At 41.2% G+C, this 22482-nt stretch overlaps 1 protein-coding gene across 1 annotated transcript in view; it reads right to left on the reverse strand.

Moving 5' to 3' along the window:
• Anos1 (anosmin 1) overlaps window positions 1–22482 on the reverse strand; it is a gene marked incomplete at its 5' end in the record, with an annotated part of 74891 nt that overhangs the window by 37845 nt on the left and 14564 nt on the right. Inside the window, 2 exon segments of the mRNA XM_008852491.2 lie at window positions 5797–5926; window positions 10405–10589. Of these exon segments, the coding sequence (XP_008850713.1) occupies window positions 5797–5926; window positions 10405–10589 (315 nt within the window).

Below are 22482 nucleotides of genomic sequence, written 5' to 3' on the forward strand. Positions count from 1 at the left end.
TTATATACACTTAATATATATTAATAAAAATTTTATGATAAAAAAAGAAAGTTACTACTCTAGCTGGTTTTCATCTGGGGCCTGTTCCAAAGGAGCACGCTACACGTTCTTGCAAAATCAAATGCTTTTTCAACAATGAGTATTAAGTGCCTGGGTGGGAGATAGTGCAGCTTTTGGCCCTCACCACTCTTACTTCTTTTCACAGAGGATAGCTCAACAATTCGTTCAAATGCAGAGAATAAGTGACCGTGGCATGCGCAGTCCCAATTTGGGACCGCTACAATGTAGCCCGTATGCACAACGTTCAAAGGACCCAGAGGAAGAGCAGCAGAAGATTGTAAGGGCCAGAGGAACACGATGCCTTCTGTGAGAGAGTGTCTTCTAGACATCACAGGGACGTTGCGATGCGCGACATCTTAGGAGCATGGTTGCCTAAACAAGACCTGTATAATGACATCCACCAGTCAGCACGCCAATTTCACAAGGGAAATTTCACATAGTCAGCCTCTACGTAAAGAGCTACAGGCAATTAAGGGCTGAGTGCTGAGAAAGGGAATATCAGTTTTCTCCAGGGATGAGTTCCCTGATTGGGTGTCCAATCCCAAGTGGTCAATGCTAAACATGCACATATTGCCACTAAATGGACTTATTAGGTATATATATGTGTGTGTGTGTATAGGCAAATATATATGTGTATGTATATAATATGTATATGTGTGTATATATAATATATATTTAACAATAACAATTATAAAAGAAGAGGTCATGGGAGAGTGTGGGATAGGGGATTTGCATGGGGACATGCATTATGTAAATATGGTATATTCATAGACAAAATTCTCAAAAAAGTTATAAAAAAAAGGAAACATTATGGGTGCCCAAAACTTGTAGTGGGATGTATTGATTGAGGCAGTCTAAGTTGAAGAGCAGGAATGGATAAGTTTTTATGTAAAGCACACAGGTGTTTCTGCACGATAACCTCCATAGCTGATACTTCTTGGCCCCTGTCCCATGGTCCTTCTAAAAGTGACCACCTCTAAACAGGAGAGTGCCTACCTTCTGGGCTCAGTGACCCTTTCCCCCATCATTTATGAGTTGTCTGTCTCTAGGGACCTCACACAGCTTCATAGCTTTAAAAAAAAAAAAAAAAGTCTTTGTGGTAGTGACTCAGATGTTTCAACCTTGCCATCCAGTCCGCATACCCATTTCTATTACAGGCTATCCCATCCCAGTAAAGAAAAATGATGCTTCCTCTTGCTACAACCTAAACTTTATATATTTATTTTCTACTCCTACCTCCTTGCCTTTGGATTTTTTTTTTTTGATGCTATCACAAAATATCTGAGGCTGACAATGTTATGCAGAAGTTTTTGTTTTTGTTTCTGCTCATCATTCTCCAAGTGCACGGTGCCACTATCTGGTCCCCTTTTGGTGAGGGCCTTGTGCCACAGCATCCTCTGATGGTGGGGAGGCAGATGGGGAAGGGGACATATGTGGAAGAGAAGAGTGTGTGGATGAGGAAGAGCTTGATTTGTAATAATGAACTCGCCAGTAACTAACCTGGTCTTCTCAAAATGGTATTAATACTTTCATCTCTTTAGCAACGTTACATTTGGAACCAAGTTGTTTGGTATCTATATCCAATTTGTAATATTGTTTGCACAATGAGGAGCAACTTCTGAATGTTTCTGGGGTGTAATGTGTCTGGAATGTGGCTGCTTTTTGACATTTGCAACACTTGGACCCAAGACACCATCCTGGCTCCTTGTCACTACACTGACTGCTCATGTGCCAGAGCTACCTGGTTAAAGCCCCGTGTCCTGTCTCCTTTGCAGTCTGTAGCTTCTCACCTAATAAACCTAATCCACTTCCCCAACGTCCTGAAGTCTTCCATGTATCACCCATCCTTAAGGCAGTCCTGCACAGAACCCCCGCACAGGCCAACCTGATCTAGATAATTCCTCAGTCGACAGTCCTCCTGGTTGAGTCTAGGCTGTGTCAAGCTGACAAAGCTAGCCAGCACCCAGCAGGATTCCTTTCACCGCTGTACTACATTTCATTCACTAAACTATTAATACCCATATTTTCATTTGTGGATAGCCTGTGAAAGAGGAACGCTGTAGTTGCTGAGTTAAAGAAGAGGCAAGTAGCAGACCATGAAACCCATTTTATCAATTTTCTTCCTTTCTCTTTTTAACTTACTTTCATTTTCAGTGGTTTTCATGATGGAAAATTCCTTTCTTTTCAAAAAAATTTTATTATTTTTAATTGTATGTGTAGGCGTGTATTGCCTACCTGTGTGTAAGCGCACCCATGTTGTACAATGCCTGCGGAGGTCAGAAGAGGGCATTGGATCCCCTGGATCCGGAGTCATGAATGGTTGTTAGCCATTACGTGGGTGCTGGGAATGGAACCCAGGTCCTCTGCAAGAGCAGTCTTAATCTCTGAGCCATTTCTTTAGCCCCAGAAAATTCCTTTCTTATTTTCCTTGGTCTGGCTTGACATGCTCAGGGGTGAATCTCTCCTCACCTCCAGTTGCATTAGATAATTGTTTACCATTTAATAACCTTTGCTACTATGGAAGTAGCATCTCCTTATGAACCGTTCCCTAAGCCACTAGTTGGACCTTAATAGGGTGAAAAGGCACCATTTAAAAATTCACTCACCAATGTACGCTTAGATAATTCCTGTTTTTAGAGATAGGCCCACTGTTCTGGCTGCTTCTTGTTGTGATAAAACAGTGAGCATAAGCAACTCGGGAAGGAATGTTTTTTTCACCTTACAGCTTAGAATGCATCACGGGGCCGGAGCTTGGGGCAGGAACTTGGGGATAGGAGCTAAGTACAGACCATAGAGGATCGCTGCTCACTGGTTTGCTCCTCTGGCCTGTGCTCGGCCTGCTTTCTTGTATAACTCAGGAGCAACTGCCCAGGGGTGACACCACCCACAGTGGGCTGGGCCCTCCCACATCACTGAACAGTCAAGGACATGGCCTACAGACATGGCCACAGGTCCAGCCAATGGAAGAAGTTTGCCAGTTGAAGTTTCCTCTTTCTGGTTGTGTCAAGTTGAGGGTATCCAGCATACCCCAAAATTCACTTGGAACTATCTCATTGAGTGGAACAATCTGGACATTAGTGATTAAACTCTATTATTTTTATTTTATGTGTATGAGTGTATTGCCTACACTGCATGTATGAAAGTACAACCATGTCCTGCAGAGATCAGAAGAGGGTGTCAGATCCCCTGGACCTGGAGTTACGGATGGTTATTAGCTGCCATGTGAGTACTGGGATTTGAACCTGGGTCTTATGCAAGAACAGCCCATGCTCTTAACTGCTGAGCCATCTCTCCAGCCCTAAATCCTTTTTTTTTTTTTTTAAGTATTTGTTTTTATTTTACGAGTATGAGAGTTTTTCTTGAGTGCGTGTAAGGTCACCCTTGCTGTGCAAAGCCCTCAGAAGTCAGAAGAAGGCATCGGATCCTCCTGGAATTGGAGTTATAAATGGTTGTCAGCTGTCATGTGGGAGCCGGGAATTGAACTCCGGTCCTCTGCCAGAGCAGCCAGCACTCTTAAACTACTGAGCCGTTTGTCCAGCCCCAGTATATTGGGGATTTGTAATGAATGAGCTTTTTAGTGTATAAATTCTATTTGAAACAGGATGTTAGATAATATTTCCTAGTTGGTCCTTTCTCCACTTGATGAGATTTAGTAAGGTGGGAGTGCTGTGCAGGAATTGAACTCCGGTCCTCTGCCAGAGCAGCCAGTACTCTTAAACTACTGAGCCATTTGTCCAGCCCCAGTATATTGGGGATTTGTAATGAATGAGCTTTTTAGTGTATAAATTCTATTTGAAACAGGATGTTAGATAATATTTCCTAGTTGGTCCTTTCTCCACTTGATGAGATTTAGTAAGGTGGGAGTGCTGTGCTATGTTTGCAGTGGTGAGATCTCCTTTGGACAGACCCTGAAGGAAATGTCTTCAACAGTTAGTTACTCTGCGATACCTGGAGTGTTGTCCAATGTGCCTTCCCTAAGGACATCAGAACGTCCACTCGGAATTTTCTTGCAGGTGTTTTCATTTTGCAATAGGGCAGGAATGAAAGTCAACGAGGATCTTCCTTATGACTGTATGCAAGTGTGAATTTATGGGACATCTGTAAATTGTGGGAAATGGAACATTCTAATGGTGCGGCTATGTTTTAAGAAATGGTGAGTTTGCAATCCACGGAGGTCAAATTAAGTTCCAGGCAGGGCTACAGCTCTAATTCTAAACTAGTTCTTCTATTAGAGTAGGACGAGTGGAGCCAGTTCTATTTTGCACCCTACAACCAGCCATGGGGCCTGTCACTGGACCTCAGCCCAGGTCTGAAGGTCCTTGGGGAGAGCAAGACTCTGCAAGGAATCATGGGAGCAAGCCATCTTCCCACCTGCAGGGGGCAGGAGGTGCTAACATCTCTTGACCGTTCCTGCGACATGACTGAGAGGCTAGACTGTCTTTCGATTGATGTCTGAGGCTGCGATCTTGCTCAGAAAGTGCCCGCCCACACCCTGAACAGATGGCAAGCATTTGGTTTTCATGTATCTGGATCACATTTGAACCGTGAAACCGAGGTGAAGAGTCCTCAAGTCGTTTATCCATCCCTTCTTCCTAACCTGCTATGATCATTAATTATTTATTTCACAAGTTTCTGGAAATGGTCAGTCACAGCAGCTGGAAACACAGTCTTGCCTGCTCTTAAAACAGAGTTTGGTTCTTTTAAGATTTCCTATTAATGATTGTATGGTTGTTTCTGCTTCTATGAGGGGGGGAAACAAACCTTTTAAAAAATGTCTTTTTCAATATAGTGTTTATAAGTCATAATATGCACTGTAATAGAATCCAAATATGAAATTATTTTGATTGCAAATTTCTCTCCTGAGATCTGTGACAAAGGAGAGAAAATATTAGTTCTATTATACAGTGATAGAGTGAAATGTAAAGATTTTCCAATCATGGAACTTGCAATTTCTAGCACTCAGTTCTTCCTAGGTCATTAATATCATAGCATATTTGTTTAAAATAAATTTATGTTATATTCCACGACGGGGGACAGCTTCAGGATTGTAAGTGTGCAAAATAGATCTTCTTCTATGATACCAGGTCTCAGTGATTAGTCAGGCAGATGCTAAATTAATTTTGAAGGTGCAGGAGAACCATATGGAGACTTGAATATATTATTACTCTCTAGTCAAATTCTATCAATTCTTACTGAGTAAATGAGTCACTAATGGACTGCAGTGTACATCTGGTTCCATGGAGGTTTGGAAGTTGCAAGGAAAGAAGATCTGAACAAAATTACACCAATGATCAAAGGACTCGGGAGAGGATTAAGTCTTGCATGTGACGAAACCAAAGTATAAGATGAATTCACACCGAGAGAATTTAACAATTGTTTCAAGAAAGACTATGTGCAATTTGGAGTAGCTAAAACTCAACCTTTTTCCCCCAAAATTAGTTGAATGATTCTTCAGGAAGAACATATAAAGTAAAAATAAAATGCAACATTAGCTGAACATGAAAAACTGTCACATCAAAGTTTAGAGAAACCCATTACATTATTTCATGGGTCATCTTGAAGGTAAAAGTCCACTGATACCCGTTACAATAAATTTACCCAGTGTCTTGAAACACATCTGGTCCCATTCTGTAGGCACATCAAAGCTACCTGTTGGCCAACCATCAATGCCAAAATGGAGGTAATGAATGTGTTTTCCAGGTGTCCCAGGGTCTGGGGCAGGACCTGAAGACTGACCTTTGGAAGAGCGGAAGTGTTTGCTGGGGGCTGTGAAGCCACGGGTCCCATGCACATTGACAGCAGCCACTCTGAACTGGTACCACCTGCTGGGTCTGATGTCGGTCAGATGCAACCTCTCATCTGTGATCTGAACGGGAATGTTACACAGCTCAAAGAAGGCATCAAATTTGATTCTGACATATCAGCTGGGTGTTTTGTGCTTTTTTTCAAACACACATACTCATACACCAATGCAACCTTGAATTCACTATGGGGAAGACCAGCTGATCATATCCCCATATGGAAATAATTGTTGGCAATTGTTGGTAATTATATCCCAAAGACTTCAACGTTCCCCCAAATCAAAACCTCTTCATAAAGGCTTGGGCTGTTTATAAATCTGGTGAGTAAAAAGAGCTTTGAAAGAGTTAAATCAATAAAAAAAATCATATCCAGTTATTATAGGAAAGAAAATAAAATCATTTTTAGCTACAGGAGGGAAAATCTCTGTGTATGCATGTTTCTGTGTGTGTGTATGCGTGAGTTGAGTGGATGTATATGTGTGAGTATGTGCACATGCGCCCGTGGGTACATGGGCACATAGATGCCTATGTGAGTGGAGGCCAGGGGTCAATGTCAAGAGTCTTCCAGTAGGGGATCCAAACTTTGATCTCCATGGTTGTGTGGCACACACCTTACCGACTGAGTCATCCATGCCAGAAATCCCTCTTTACCTTGCATGACAAATATAATCTTGGAAGTAGATATAAGAACAAAGCTGTTGGGGCTGGAGAGATGGCTCAACAGTTAAGAGCCCTGGCTGTTCTTGCAGAGGACTTCAGTTCTGTTCCCACCACCGACATGGGGGTGCACAACCACCTGAAACTCCAGTTCAAGGAGATCCAAGGCCCTCTCCTGTCTACCAGAGGCATTGCAAGACATAGGTGCACTTACTAACTTAAGCAGGTATAACAGTCAAAAAAAACATCAATTTTTAAAAAATAGAACCAAGATGTTTAAAACAAGATGATCAATTTCAAAAAGCAAACAGTGATAACTGAATTTCTCTTTATTTTTGGGGGGTGGTTATACATGTATACAATGAAATATGATCATATGTACCCCTGATTTCTCCTATCCAACATCTCCCATGTCTCCCCCAGTATACCCCCTTCCAACCTCATGACTTTTTTTTCTAACCCATGAAGCCCAGTTACTGCTGACCAAAGGTGGGGCCAGTAGTGGGTGTGGGGCCATCCTGTGCAGCTTTGGAAAGCTGCCAGGGGCCACATCCTCAAAAAAAAAAAAAAAATTCTCCATCCCCCCCAGCAAGTCTTTATCTTCAATAGCTCACCAGTAAGGGTTAGGGCCTCGAGATCTTAGACTTTTATGCAGGAATTTTGGCTAGCTAGATCCAAGACAATTTTTTTAAGGTTTGTGTAAATCACATTGCATCCTGAAGATACCAAGTGACTTAGAGTCTGCCCTTTCTGCCTGCTTCTGAGATCCAAGAAAAGTATCAGCCTGTCATCTTGGTCTTGTATCTGATTAACTGGGAGTTTAAAACGTTTAGAGTTTGGGGCTGGAGATACGGCTCAGGGCTTAAGAGCACTGGCTGCTCTTGCAGAGGACCCAGGGTGGATTCCCAGCTCCCACATGGTAGCTAACAACCCAACCATCCTTAACTCCGGTTCCAGGGGAATCTAATGCCTTCTTCTGGCCCCCGAGGGCACTGCGTGACAATGGAACACTTGTGTACAAGCAGGCAATACACTCGTACACAGAAAATAAAAATAATCAATAAAATAAAATAAATAAGCATCAGCATGTTGTCATAACACTTAACAAAGATATCTGCAGGAGCTGTTAAGTGCCTAAATAATAACAGTAATAATAGTGATAGTAATGATTAAAGAGGGCATCAGACAGATGATGCCTTTGTCATGAGACAGGATCTGTCTGTATCTCAAAGAGCTCTACAGTTCACTTTGTAAACTGGTAGACTGGTCTCCAACTGTGACCTCCCAGTGTTGGGATTATAGATTAAGTCATCACCTGCAGCTTGACTTGCTGTATCAATTTCCATAAGTTTTGAAACAACCTAGAAAATTCACACCTGACCACGAAGTCAAATGGACATTAAGTTTGTATGACAGGTAAGTCCAAGTTTTATTGAAGCTGAGATATTCTTTTATTACATTTTATGTAGTGTGTGTGTGTGTGTGTATGTGTGTGTGTGTGTACATGTGGGAACATGCTTGCAGAAGCTCGAGTAGCACTCCTAAGACAAGTTGTAGGAATCAGTCCTCTGCCCTGTGGGTCCTGGGGATCAAACTCAGGTCATCAGACTTGGCAACAAACACCCTCCCCCACTGAGCCATCTCACCAAGCCTGATGCATACTTAAAAAAATTTCTTTATTTTTATTTTAATATACTTTTTATGGTCTTTTTGAGACAGGGTGTCCCTATAGCCCAAGCTGTCCTGGAACTCACTATGTAGACCAGACTGGCCTTGAACTCACAGAGATCCGTCTGCCTGTGCCTCCCAAGTGCTGGGATCTAAGGCGTGTGCCACCAAGCCCGGCAATATACTTTGAATTGAATTATTATGTATTTCAAACACACACGTGAATCCTCTTTATACCCCTTTCCTCACTGACAACCCCCGTAGCACCCCCTGATTGGATTTCATGCATTCTGTCACTTGTGTTAAGTCTTAGCCAGTCAAGTTAGTGTACCCTGAGGGTAAAAAGACAACAGGGATGGTTCCAGCTTTTTAGTGTTCACAATTGGGTTGACTATCCTCCATCCACTGTGTTCCCATATGAAATTTGAGATCATCTTTTCTCAATTTCTGTGAACAATTGTGCTGGAATTTATGGGGATCGCGTTGGATCTGTAGACTGTTTTGGGTAGAAGGGTCACTTTCCCAGTGTTGATCCCACCTATCTTGTGAACAAGGGAGGCTGGGAGAGGGAGACAGTTTCCACTGAGGGTAAGATGCTGGCTAGGTCGATCCCTTTGCAGGGGGTAGTGCTACAGTCAAGACTATTTGGAAATCACAGATTAGACTTGATAGGGCTCAAGGAAAATAATAGAGGATATGAAGTGATGGGGCAGTGTTGTGAGGCAGGGGCGGTCTGAGAAGAGCTGGGTGAGGGGCTCTGAACATGCTCCAAATTCATTATATGTAATTCACAAAGGATCAATAAAAATAATAGAATATGTTTCTTTTTATAATTTTTCTTTATAATATCAGATTTGAAATCCTTTTTATTTATTTATTTTTTTTATTTGTTATATTTTTGGAGACAGGGTCCCATGAAGCCCAGACTGACTTGGAACTTCCAAGTAGCTGAAGCTGGCTTGAACTTGTTCTCCTGTGTCTGCCCGCAGAGCACACTGGGATTACAGGTGTGTGCTGAAGGAGCGTCTTCAGCTGTTTGTTTCAGATCCAACTTTCTGTTTTATTTTAGCGCTTCTCCTCTTAGACTTTGTGCTAGTGAGAAAAAGGCCAAATTCTCCCAAACTCCTGAGTCATGAGATTTACTTTACATTAACTAAAACAAATAAGTAAACAGCCCAAAGTAGGACACAAGTTCCTGGACAGTGATGATCCTGTTGAATTTAGGGGAAGACATTCTCCCTATGAACATAAAAATATGGGGGAAGTATTTGAGTTTCACATTAGAAATTTATTTTTCTATGTGAACGTAGCCCACTTTTTTTGTTTATTTGTTTTCTTATTGGGTTACCTGTTTATTTTCTTTGAGCTGTAAGTCCCCTTAACAGCTCTTCAGAAGAAAGGCAATATTTTGCTTTCTTCACCAAGAAGACATATGAGATGGTGATACCGTGAAGGTAAACTCTGGGAGTGTTCGCATTCAGATGACGTGCCAGTTTTTAAGTGGACTAAGAATGAAATCACTCGGCAGAGCTCTAAGGGCTGCTGGCTACTCCCCACTAAGTGTTTCTTTGAGGAGAATCCGCACTGTGCTACCTAAGGCTTTGGGAGGAACGAAAGCTTGAATTCAGGACAAGTGAAATGGAAATCACTTCAGTTATTAAATATCACTCACTGGGGTGGAGAGATAGCTCAGCAGTTTAAGAGCACAGGCTGCTCTTTCAAAAGACCCAGGTTTGAATTCCAGCACCGGCATGGTGGCTAACAACAGTGCATAACTCTAGTTCCAGGGGACTTCGATGCTCTCTTCTGACCTCTGGGGGCATTACATGACGTGGGTGCACTTACATATATGAAGGCAATACACTCATATGTACCAAAATAAAAATAATAAAGCATAAATAAAAAGTTATTTGTTACATGTTACTTTTTTCTTGTCTGACTCCATTTGGATTTTGCTTAGAGAATTTGGGTTTTTTCAGGAAAAAAAAACTAGCATGGGGGGCAACTACATTGTGTCTCCCTCGCCTGTGTGTATTTTGAGGGAATTGGTAGTCAAGATTCTAGGGGAAATCATATAGCTCTTTAGATCCCGGCTGCATTGAGCAGAGAGGAATGACAGCATTTTCTCCTTTGGCTGATTGCAGCTCTGTTTGATTTTTCTTAATACATGCGGTAGAACCTCCTCCAGGTTAAAGAGCCCAAATGATGAGTGGCTTACCTGGGCCACTGTCTGCCAATGTGTGGCGTCGTCTTCGCTGGGATGGATGCCATAATTCCACCGTCGTTGTATCACATAGATTACAGGTTCAATGGAAATATTGAATTTTGAGGACCATTTAATCTCCAGCTGTCCAGACTTGAGTTCAGTAAATCGTAGCTCTTTCCGGGGTCTCAGTGGTACGCCTGGAACAGACCATAGTGATTAAACCAATCCGTGGAAATCAAATTCAAGTAAAAGCCAGGGAAAGAAATCTATTACTATGACACCAATCTCAGCCACTAACAAGTCATTTTCTATTTCCTTTTGTAAAAGTACCCTCTTCCAAACACCGAATTTCAGGGCGAAAGGCTCCTGGTGCCAAGTTCGGTCCTTCGTGTTTGGAGAGTGGCCATTCCGATTCTTTTTTCTTTTCCTTCCTTGCGTGTTGCCCTGAATAAATTCTGATTACAGATTGGTGCATTGGAGGTGAACGTGGACTTCAAACCAAGGCAGTCATTGCAGTGTTAACTCATATTCCCTGTCTGTGTTTAACAAGCTCGCTGCATTTCTGTTTCTCTGCGCGCTTTATAAGGGAACTATAACACGGTTCTCGGGTTGGCTGTTCTTCCCATCTCGGGAGTCTTTCCTTTAAGAGGACATAATTTTTGCACAGTTATATCCCCTCCTATTGCCAAGTCTCTCAGGTTCAGTTCTTTTGGAACCCCTAAGAGATTGCTCCTGCTGCTCCTCTATCGACTTGATGGTTTACAGTTGGAAAATAATGAGTTTATAATGTTTGGTTTTGGCATGAGTGAGTGCCTGGCGTCAAAAGTCCCTCACAGGTGTCTCATCTAAAAGCAGTTAATCATTCTGGTTCCCTTTCATACCTTAGTGCATGCAAAGCTCTGGCAGCTCAGCGCCTCAGATCCATGACTTCAAATAACAGGCATTGTAGACAGGCAACTTTAAAACACGCTTATCATACAAATATTAATAACCGTGTAGAAGGAACTGAATGAGTTAGAGCCTGTGGCAGAGTGAAGTGGAATGCTGTCCACACGCCACGTTCACTGGTCGCTCTTTGCTATAAGAATAGGCATTTATTTGCCTACAACATCAAATACTTATTGTAGAAGCACATCTAAAAGTGCTCCTGTTTTTTCTATTACTGTTTCGAGTTTGGACAAGGAGGAAACTAGAAAACTTCAAAGCCTAAAACATAAGATTTGATGTATATTGGTATCCTTACTAAATCATAACTCATTTCTTTTTTAATGAATTCATGTTCAGTCTGTTTGGGAACATTTAAAGATTTTTTTGTTGGTGCACATTAATTTTACAAAATAGTTTCTCTTTCACATTTCCATTGATCAGTGTTACTACAAGTATAGTTCCCTACAATTATCCCCCCTCCCTCTATTTCCTAGTCACTAAGATTCCATTCTGATTCAACTTTACAGTCCATGGTTTTCAGAAAGACACACACACACACGCACGCACACACACACACACACACACACACACAATACGTGCTAACTTATCTTTTTGAGTCTTATTCTACTTAATAATGGCCAGTTCCACTCATTTTCTGACAAATGACATCGTTTCCTTCTTAACTGACTAGAACTCTATTGTGCATATGTACCACATTTAACGGATGTATTCATTTGTGGGTGAGCACCCTGCTTGGCTCCATGATACACAAATATCCATATAGTAAAATAGCTTAAATTCCTTTGAGTGTCAACTCCATGGAGTCCTATGGCTGAACCAATGTTAATCCTGTGTTTTGTCTTTTGGGAAACCTCCACATGGATTTCCATAGTGCGTGCATTAGGATTTTAAAGCAAAATTTGTAGCTTGGTAGTGTAAAATACCATATTAATATGTGTTTGAAAGGTCATTGATTGCTAAAAGATATTTTCTAAAGAATGCATTCATCAAATGAGTAAATTCCCCATTTTGATTTGCTATTGTATTGCGGCAGCATGCCAATATTTCCTCCTCAATTTGTCTCCCAATCTTCTGTGTGACGTGGGTCAACAGTGATTTATCCACATTGGTAACATGAGGTGGTTCAATGGGAGGGAGATGGAGGAAGTCTCCTGGAACAAAGATCTGTCTCGGGCTTCATTCTGAATCCTCTCCTTTGCTGTACATTTCAAACTATGAAAAGCCACACAGAAAGTATAGGAAAGATGTGCTTTTTGAAGAATTGATATTTCCCTTAGAAATTGTTGTTCTGGTAAACTGCATGCTCCTGGTTGGCATGAAACCTCATCTACTGTTTTGCAAGCGTATACCATACATTTGTACTGTGTGCAGCACTTCACAGTGGAGGTGTGTTATATATGACTTTCCTCCAACTGGCAGACTATGGACAGAAGCCTTTTGCCCAACCTTGGTTGCATCTACCTGCCAATTACTGACTTGTTACAGTCCACTAGAAAGGAGGGGCAGGGAGAGTCAGCCACATGTCCAGAGGAACCAGTCGTTCCTAGTGGCAACAGGGGAGGAGTGAGAGGATATAAGCTGAAGACACCCTAGGCCATTGTGTGTGGCTGTGGGGAAGTCACTATCCATGCCTGGATGGAGACTTTGCAGTGCAGCCTTAGGAGATGAGCACTCCTGAGAGTTAAAATCTCATTCACTGGTGTGTAAGTAAGCCCCTCAAGCTCACTGGTTACCCAGACTCTGTTTTGGCAAAATTGTACCTCAGTTTGTCATAGGAGTCAATGAGGGGGGCAAATCTTTGTGCCACGTAGGAGGAATTTTAGCTACAAGGTGTTATTGAAGGAATAATACATTTCTGCTAACCAACTGTCACATGAGTCCCAAGTCTAGGATAAAGGCTTCTTACCCGAGTTTCCTTGCACAAGCCCTTACTTAAATTCCTTCCACCAAATAAGGCCCTTTTCATACAAAGTATGTTATCTTTTTAGTATACAACTTTTTGACTTGTTCTTGGAGAAACAAGCACCAAGTTGTCTGGTGCACAGTGTACTTCCAGAAATGGCCAAGACTTATGTGTCTTCAGCGGAGATGAACACTGGACTTTAGTTTTCTCCATCTCTCCTCTCCACCTTCAAACTGCCTTTGGACTCATCTCTCCGTGGCATCATCCTCTTCTAATGTGTTCTTCATGATTTTTCGTTATTGTTTCCTGCGGTAGAAGCAAGACTCTGTCTTCTCAAAGTTTCTAATTGGATCCTATTTTTTACAGGTGAAGGGAAACTTTTCAGCACCTCCTTCAAGGTATCCATCCCTTAAAGAAGCTCTTATTTTTAATTTTAACTACATGTATCTGTGTATGTCTCTGAGTGGGTTTGTGTACATGAGTAAAGTATCCACAGAGACCATAAAAAGGCATCGGATCCAGTGGAGCTCAAGATAAAGGTGGTTGAGGACCGCGTGATGTGTTTGCTGAGATCTGAACTTGGGTCCTTGGCCAGAGCTGAACGTGCTCTGGTCCACTAGGCAACCTCTACAGCATGTCAGGCATCGGGCATCAAGAGGAGCTACAGCTCATCCTGCTACATCCTACATGTCTGGTCCAGAGCCCACTGATAGAGCAGCTTCCCTAGAAGCACACTGCACAGTGCTTGCACAATCGTGGTCTGTTTGCTTTTCTTTCTTCTTTTTTTTATATTCTAAAATATCTTTTACTCTTCTCTTCTGACTGTAGACACTTAAGCACTTCCAGGCTCTGGCCAAATGTGACCATCCATCTGTGACCTGTCCTTAAACTTCCCAATTGGAAGTAAAGACTCAATTCTTAAGCACGTGTTCAGCATTGGTCTTGGAACCGTCAAGGCGTGCATTTAACCACCACTTACGTATCTGTTTAATTGTGTCTGTTTTCCAGCTCGAAGGAGGACTCAGAGGTCAAGAACCACTGCTTCTTCAGTTCCTCACCCTCACACTGCTACTCAGGGGAGAACATTCCGCAAAGGCAAATGTTTAGCTAGCGTTGTCAGAGCAACCCTGATTGTGATATGTATGCTCCACTGTCATGTGTATGTGCCACTCGGTCATATGGATGGGGAAATAACAGAAGGCTGGCCCGCTTACACAGAAATCCGCAATGATCATCAAGCCCTCAAGGTTCCCCGAGAATAGTCTCAGGGAAGAAGTAAAGCTTATCTCACACAGGCCTGCTGGCCTCTGTGCCTATAACACACTCACGCCCGTCACGCTCACACTTCTGCCATCACACCCAAACAAAACTCCTATGACATCAAGGCACATAAAGCTTTTCCTTGGAAGACGCTAATGCTGAAGAATCAATGTGAAAATCGTTTACAAGGTGATTCAGTATCGCATTAGTTAGAGGACTTTTCAAGCTAAAAACTTCTTGATAGGACAAAAAGCCCAAAGACAATAGGTTATCATTTTTCGCTTCTTTTGTTGTTATTGTTTCTTCTTTTTTGAAATTGAATTTTTGTGAAGGTCAGGCAGTATTCTTTGACCGTATTTTCCCATCTTTCCGTATCAGTGACCCTCTTATAGCCCTGCCCCCACCCCACCCCGCCAAATTTCCTGTACTCTGTCAATATACGTTAGGGCCTAGCAAAGCATGTCTGTACCCCCATATGTCTTTTGCGGTGTGTCCATTCATTAGAGTCGGGTTAAGCTACCTGGTGCCACATCCTTAAAGTAAATCAACTCTCCATCTCTCACCTGTTAGGAGCTGGCAATAGCTCTTCAATTAAGTTGGGGCTTCTTACCCAATGCCCCAATTCTAGGCTGAGTTTTGTGCACAGCATGGGTATGTGCATGGTGTTACCATTGCTTGATTTCATACGAATAACTTCCCAGTTGTCTGGAAAACTTCATTTTCTTATGGTTGTCAATCACCTCTGACCCTTAAAATCTTTCTGCCCTTTCTTCCGCAATAATTCCTGAGCCTTGGGTGACAGACATTTGATACAGGCGTCCTAATCAGGGATAAGTTCTCTTTTGGCCAGTTGTGACTTTCTGAGAGAATTGCCAATGGTTGCATGAGGAATCCTTACTGGTGAGAGTTGAGAGATGCATTAATACCCTGCCATTCCACTATGTTTTCTGAACTTTAACCACAGAGGTTCCATTGGAAGACTTAGGGCTGAGTACCTCAAAGTCACTTATTCTCTGCATTTGACCAGTTGTAGAACTTTGTAATAGTCTCCATCAGTTGAAAAAAGAAGCTTCTTTGATGAGTCGTGAGAGGTACACTTGTCTGTAAATATAAGGATCCATATTTAGCATATGGTAAGCAATTTTATTTCAGGCCAGCTGGGGCTACAAGGAGACACTGTCTCAAAAAGAAGTTTCATTTGTCAAGAGATATACTATAGAGTTTTCTCTATTATCTGTGACCTCTCCAGCCATGTGTGTTTGGATAGGTTTACATTACTACACATGGGTTCCCTTCCATTAAGCAGACCTTAAGTTCAATTACACAACTGTTCATTACTCCCAAGAAAAGAAGTGCCACTATTGTACCAGTCAAGATCATTTGCTGAGATGGACATTATTGTGGCTCATAGATTTTATAGCTGGATGGAATCATTGATTGGTTGTCTCTCTAGGCTATTTGCATATTTTCTTCTGATATGATGGGAACTAGTCTTCATGGAGGAGGCTTCCAGGTCAGTTCCAGTTTGGTTGCCCCAAGTCTTGTGTCCAAAGTATGTCATGTATTCAGCAATAGAGCTTTACTTTCAGGCTCTGGGGGGCAACCAAAGCCTGTGGTAACAGCCTGAGTTATTTCTGTAGTCTCTTGGACAATCCTACCACCAAATTGAAGAGAAGTTTCTCCTGCCTGTCACTTTGTCTTTTGTTGCGTAGCTTTCAACTATACACACGCACTCCTATATATAATGTATTTGTACTTTTCTGTAGGCATTTGTACTAATACATTTATCTCTGTTTGTTTCACACCACCTAAGCATTATTTACATGTCCTCTCTCTCCCTGTATAATCTTCCTTCTTCCCTACCCAGTTAAAGTAGCCCATATTTTTCCCTTAATAAAACCTGTCTCCTACTATGCCTGTCCCTTGAGCTACTTGTTCCCCTGTATGCCTATGATTCCATTCCATTTTCCTGGTTCCTGTGGTTATGTCAGGATATATATTCACACCTAAGAATTTGAAGCTAAGATTTACAAATGAGGGAAAACAGTGTCATATGTTTTACTGAGTCTGTGTTACTTCACTTTGTATAACAGTTTCTAGTTCCATCCATTTACCTGCAAATTTCCTGGTTTCTCCATTATGTAACTGCACCACATTTTCATTATCCGCTCACCAGCTGAGGGAGATTTCATTTGTGTCCATTTCATAAGCTTGGTTATGCAAGTATCTCTGCAGCTGGATGGGCCCTTGGGGTATATGCCAAGGATGGGCATAACTGGGCCATAGAGTAGGCTTGTTTTTAGTTTCTTAAGGCTTCTTCTTAGTCATGACCACAGGGATTGCAAAATAGTGCAATCCCACCATAGTGGATGACAGTTCCCCTTTCCCTGCATCCTCTAGAGCATTTTCTGTCATTTGTTCTCTTGATCTTGGCCATTCTGACTGGGGTAAGATGAAATCTTAAAACCATTCTGATGTTAAACACTCTGGAAGATATTTTTTAGCCATTTAAATTTTTTCTTTTGGAGCTCTCTCTTCAGATCTATAGCCCATTTTTTAATTGGGTCATTGGTTTCCTTGATTCTTTGCTTTGTCCGTTCTTTGTATATTCTGATTATTAATCCTCTGTCACAGGTGTAGCTGGTGAAGCTACTGTTGCCCTTTGTGGGTTTCCTCTTCACTTGATTGGCTGTGTCCTTTGCTGTACAAAAAGATTTTTATGTAACAAAGCCCCGTTTGTCAAGATTTTCTTGTAGTTATTGAGAGACAGACGTCTAATTTAGAAGAAGCTTTCATATACTTTTATCTTGTTGGGTACTGCCAAGTTATCTTTCAACACTTTCTGTATTCACATGTAGGTCTTTTATCCATTTGGAGTGAACTTTTGTAGAAGGTGATAGATATGTGTGTTATTTCAGTCTTGTACATATGGGGGTTCAGTTCTCCTACCACGACATGTTGAAGATGCTGTCTTTTCTCTAGTGTGTGTTCTTGGCATCTTTATCAAATATTAGGTGGGAAAAATTGCATGCACTCGTGTTTGGGTCTTCTGTTTCATTCCTTTTTGTGACATGGCCTTTTTCGTACCAATCTCCTTCTGTTTTTATGACCATAGCTCTGTAATTTAGTTTCATACCTGGTATGATAGTCACTCTAGCACTGCCTTCTGTGCTCAAGATTGCTTTGGCTACCCAGCATCTTTTGTGATTCCATACTAACTTTGGGATTTTTTTTCTCTAATACTGTGAAGAATTAGAGGATGTTGGTTGGGGTTACAGTGAATCAGTAAATTGCTTTTTGTAGGGTGATCATTTTGAAAATATTAGTTCTACAATCCATGAGCATAGGATGTCTTTCCATTTCCTTCTGTCTTCCTCAATCTCTTTCTTTAAAGATTTAAAGTTTTCCTTGTAGAGGTCTTTAACGTGTTTGGTTGGGTTTATTCCTAGATATTTTATTTCTTATGAAGGAGTGTTTCCATGAACTCTTTCTCTGATTGCATGTGATTGATATACAGAAAAGTGAGTGTCTTTTTAAATTGATGTTGTATCCTGTCACTTTGCTGAAAGCGTGAATTATTTCTAGAAGTTTTCTGGTGAAATTTTGAGGATCTGTAATACATAATACCGTCTCATCTTCAAATAGGAAGAATTTGATCTTTCATGTTTCAATCAGTATCTTTTCTTTTTGTTGTCTTTCAGTTTTTGCTCCAGCTAATGGATCATGCATTATTTTGAAAAGGAGTGGGGGTAGTGGACTTCCTTACCGGGTTCCTGATTTTAATGAGAATGCTTCAAGTTTTTCTCCATTTAGAATAATGCTGGCTGTAGGTGAGTTCTATCTACCCTTAGTTATGTTGAGCTTATGTTCCTTCCAGTCCAGTTCCCTCTAGTACTTTTATCATGAATTCATATTGGATTTTGTCAAAGGTCATTTCTACATCTATTGAGATGATCATGTGACTGTTGTCTTTAAATCCATATATATAATTTATGACGTTTATTGACCTACATATATTGAACCATCGCTGCATTTCTGGAATAAAGCCAAATGATCATGATGTACATTATTTTAATATGCGTCTATGCGGATTGTGAGTATTGGTTGAGAATTTTGGCATCAGTGGTCATTAGGGATCTGGGCTTAAAGTTTTCTTGCTGTGCCTTTACCTCGTTTTGGTTCTAAAATAATAACGGCTTCATAGAAGGAGTTTGGGAGTTCTTCACCTGTTTTATCTTTTGAATAATTTAAGCAGTATTGCTTGTAGATCTTCTGGTCAAATTGTGCTGTGACTCCATCTGAACCTGAGCATTTTTCACTCAGGAGGATTTGTGTTACTGTTTCCGTTTCTTTCTTTGCTATGGATCTACTTATGTTGTTAATCTCTTACTGGTTTAACTTTGGTGATTCCACTGTCCATAGAAATTTGTCTATTTCTTTTAAATTTTCTAAAGAGGCTTTTCATAGGTCTTTGAAAGGGTTATAAGAGTTTTAAGAGGGTTATAGAAAGGTTTCTGTAGGTGTTTAAATCATTCCCCCCCTTTTCTTGAGGTCTGTTGTGACGTTTCCCTTTGGTCTCTGGACTTTGTTAATTTGGATTTGCTCTTTCTTTCATTGGTTAGCTGGGCTAGGCATCTATCTTGTTTATCTATCCAAAGAACCAGCTTTTTGGTTCATGTATTCCTTTTATTGCTTTGTTTGTTTCTAGTTCATTGATTTCTGCTCTGATGTTTACTATTTCTTTTCATCCGCTGAGTTCCTATTTAGTTTGTTCTCTCTTTTCCTGATTTGTGAGTTATACCATTAAGTTCTTTATTTGTGCGCTTTCTGACTTTTTAATGAAGGTGATTGGAGGTATAAACTTCCCTCTTAGGACTCCTTATAATGTGCCCAGGGGTGTGTTGTGTTGTGTTATCATTTTCATTTAGTTTCCAGAACAACTTTACTTTCTTTCTTGATTTCTTATTTCAGCCATTCGTCATTCAGAAACGCATTCTGGTTTGATATCCACAGTCATTTAATAATTGGAAAACTTTACCCCAGGCTCTTCTGCTGTTTCCATTGAAAATTCAGCTCTAATTTGGATGAGTTTTCCTTTCTCTATAACTTGTTGATTTTCTCGTGCAGCTTTCAATACCCTCTCTTTGTTCTATATATTTAGTAGTTTTACTATGATACACGTTGGGGAGTTTCTCTTCTGGTCCTGCCTGGTTTGTGTTATGTGCGCTTCTTGTATCTCTAAGGATATTTCTCTCCTTTAGTTAGGGGTCTTTTCTTCTATAATCCTACTGACTATTTGGTCAATGGCTTTGACATGAGATTTTTCTCTTCCCTCTATGCCTATAATGTGTATATTTGGTCTTCCCATGGTGTCCCACATTTTCTGCATATTTGATTCCCCTGTTTAATCTTTTTCATATTGAGTGATTATATTCTCCTACTTTATCATTCAGTCTTGATAGTCTGTTTTCCATTTGATTCATTCTGCTTGTGAGGCTGTCGCCAGTCATTTCAAATTCATTTATTGAGTTTTAGAATTCCATCTTCAATTTAGCTTGTTTTATTCAATATTTCTCTCTCATGAATTCACTCACTTTTTAGCCCTTGAATTGTTCATCTCATTTCATTCATTCAATGGAATATTTGCATTTTTCTTGAGCTTTGATCAGGAGTTTATTCCTATCCTGTTTGACTTTTTTTTTTTTTTTTGAGTTGTGTGTTCTTGAAACTTCTTGAATTCTTTGATCACATTTATGATTGTTCTTTTGAGTGCTGTCTTTTGGGATTCCCGTGGGGAGCTGTAATTCTAGAACATTTCAACAGAACTGATTAGATTTGGTGGGATCATATTATCTTGGTTTTTCATATTATTTTGTTTTGGGTTGTTACCTTGGCATGTGGACTCCTTTTCCAGGTGTCGTGTCTGGTATGAAATTCTAGCCTGTTTTTCTTGAGGGGAAATTTGGTTCTGTTCCTATTGATGGGACTTGTTTGCTTTCTGATCAGGTATGACTGGTTAGCGTGTGCTTCAGGTTTTCACTTTTGATGTTTTATTGGAAGTACAGAACTGTTTCACACAGGTGAGTCAGGAGCTTTCCATCAGAGTGCATGGGCCTTGTCCTGACGAAGGAACACGATGACTGACTGTGAAGGTTCGCCTGAGCTCAGTGGCTCAGACGTGAGCCTTGGAGCTAGCCTCAAAGCAGGGCAAGGTTCAGTGAGTTTTCTGGAACTGACTAACTTACCAGGTGGAACACTCTATTATTTTCTTCCTGAGATGCAAGCAAAATTTGATCCCGGTGACTAAAAAACCTACTGAACAAAAGTATTGTGTTGTGTCATTCATTTTTAGTTTTTGTGTGTGTATATGATGTGTGTCTGTGTGTGTGTGTTCTGTGTGTGAGTGTGGGTGCATTCCGTAGCATGCATGTGGAGGTCAGAGGTCCACTTTGGATGTCCATCTTTCCCTTCCAGCTTGTTTGAGTCAGGCTCTGTTGTTGACCACTGCATACAGCAGACTAGCTAGCCCTTGAGCTTCTGCAGACCTCTTTTCTCAACCCCCCATCTTTCTGTAGAAGTGCTGGGATTGCAGATGTGCATTTTGGTGCTGAGCTTTATATTGATTCTGGAGGTTCAAAATCACTTATTCACTTTTGCACCAAGAGCTTGACCCACTGCACAGACTCCCAGCTGGCGTTTGGGTTCTTAAGCGGACAGACAGGTGGTTGGTATACTGACAGCTCAGGTTTATGCTGCTCTGAGAATATCTCTTGTTGTGAAAGACATTTTGGGTACAGGAGGTGACCTGTGAATTCTGAAAACTTCTAGTCCAGTTTCCAAAAGTTTGAAATCCCCCTTTGTCCTTGGGCCTGTCCCCTGCCAGCCTCTCTCACAGGTAGGCTCTGAGTCCTTTACCTCAAGTCCTAGGACTAGATTAACTAAACAATCTACCATAGAGCCGCAAGTCCTCACCCAGGTGGTCCCCTCACCGCCAAACATGATTGCTTAAACACATCAATTGAAAGCACTCTAGCTGCTCAGCTAACCCTAACTCCTTAGACGCAAACTCAAGTATCCTAATCCATTTGGTGTAAGGTTGTAGTGTCATCTATCACTCTCCACCAACAGCTTTCATCTGTTGTAATGAGCATTGGGGGCATGTCAGTGTAAATTTCTTCATTCAACAAAAATCTTTTTAATTATGATGTACAATGTTGCTGCGATTTGCTTGCTAAGGGATGGTCCATGTGTTTTGCATTCGGGTCAGTTGGTTGCCTTGATTGGAGTAAGTCCTACACTCTGCTGTAATTGTGTACAGATGGGCTCTGCACCCCTAAGACCTGCCGACTTCTCTGCTAGAGACGGTGTACTCCTCCTGAGCTGAAGGAGCATTCCAATTGCATAACCAGATGTATGGACGAGATGCCCTCTCAGTATGTTCTCTATGATGGATTACAATTTTTGGTCTTCAAAATGATATCGTCAATAAATCAGTTAACTGAATTCTAAACTACTCTATTGACAAATACAGAAGTGTTATCTTAAGTCACCCACATCCTAGGAGACAAAAAGAGGGTCAATTTTTTTTCTTTAAAATGCCAGTCATACTGGGGAATCATCAAAAGAACAGAAAAGAGTGGAGATGATTCAGTCAGTAGTGCTGGCCGGGGAAGCATGAGCACCTGAGTTTGGGTCCCCAGAACCCACATTTTAAAAAGCTAGATGTGATAGTGTGTGTCTGTAATCCCAGAACTGGGAAGGCAGAGGCAGGAGGATCCCAGGGGATCAAGGGCCAGCCAGTCTAGCCTAGCTGGAAAATCCTGGCTATTAAAAGACTCTGTCTCAAGAAACATTGTGGAACATGCATGCACGAGGAACAAAAATCAAGGCTTACTTTTGGCCTCCACATGCATGCATGCATACATGTAAAAGAAAAAAATACAGTGCCCTAATTCAGGAGTAATGTGCTAGAAATGTCA

The sequence above is a fragment of the Nannospalax galili genome, unplaced genomic scaffold (assembly GCF_000622305.1).
Source record: "Nannospalax galili isolate Female #2095 unplaced genomic scaffold, S.galili_v1.0 scaffold1670, whole genome shotgun sequence".
Lineage (NCBI taxonomy): Eukaryota > Metazoa > Chordata > Mammalia > Rodentia > Spalacidae > Nannospalax > Nannospalax galili.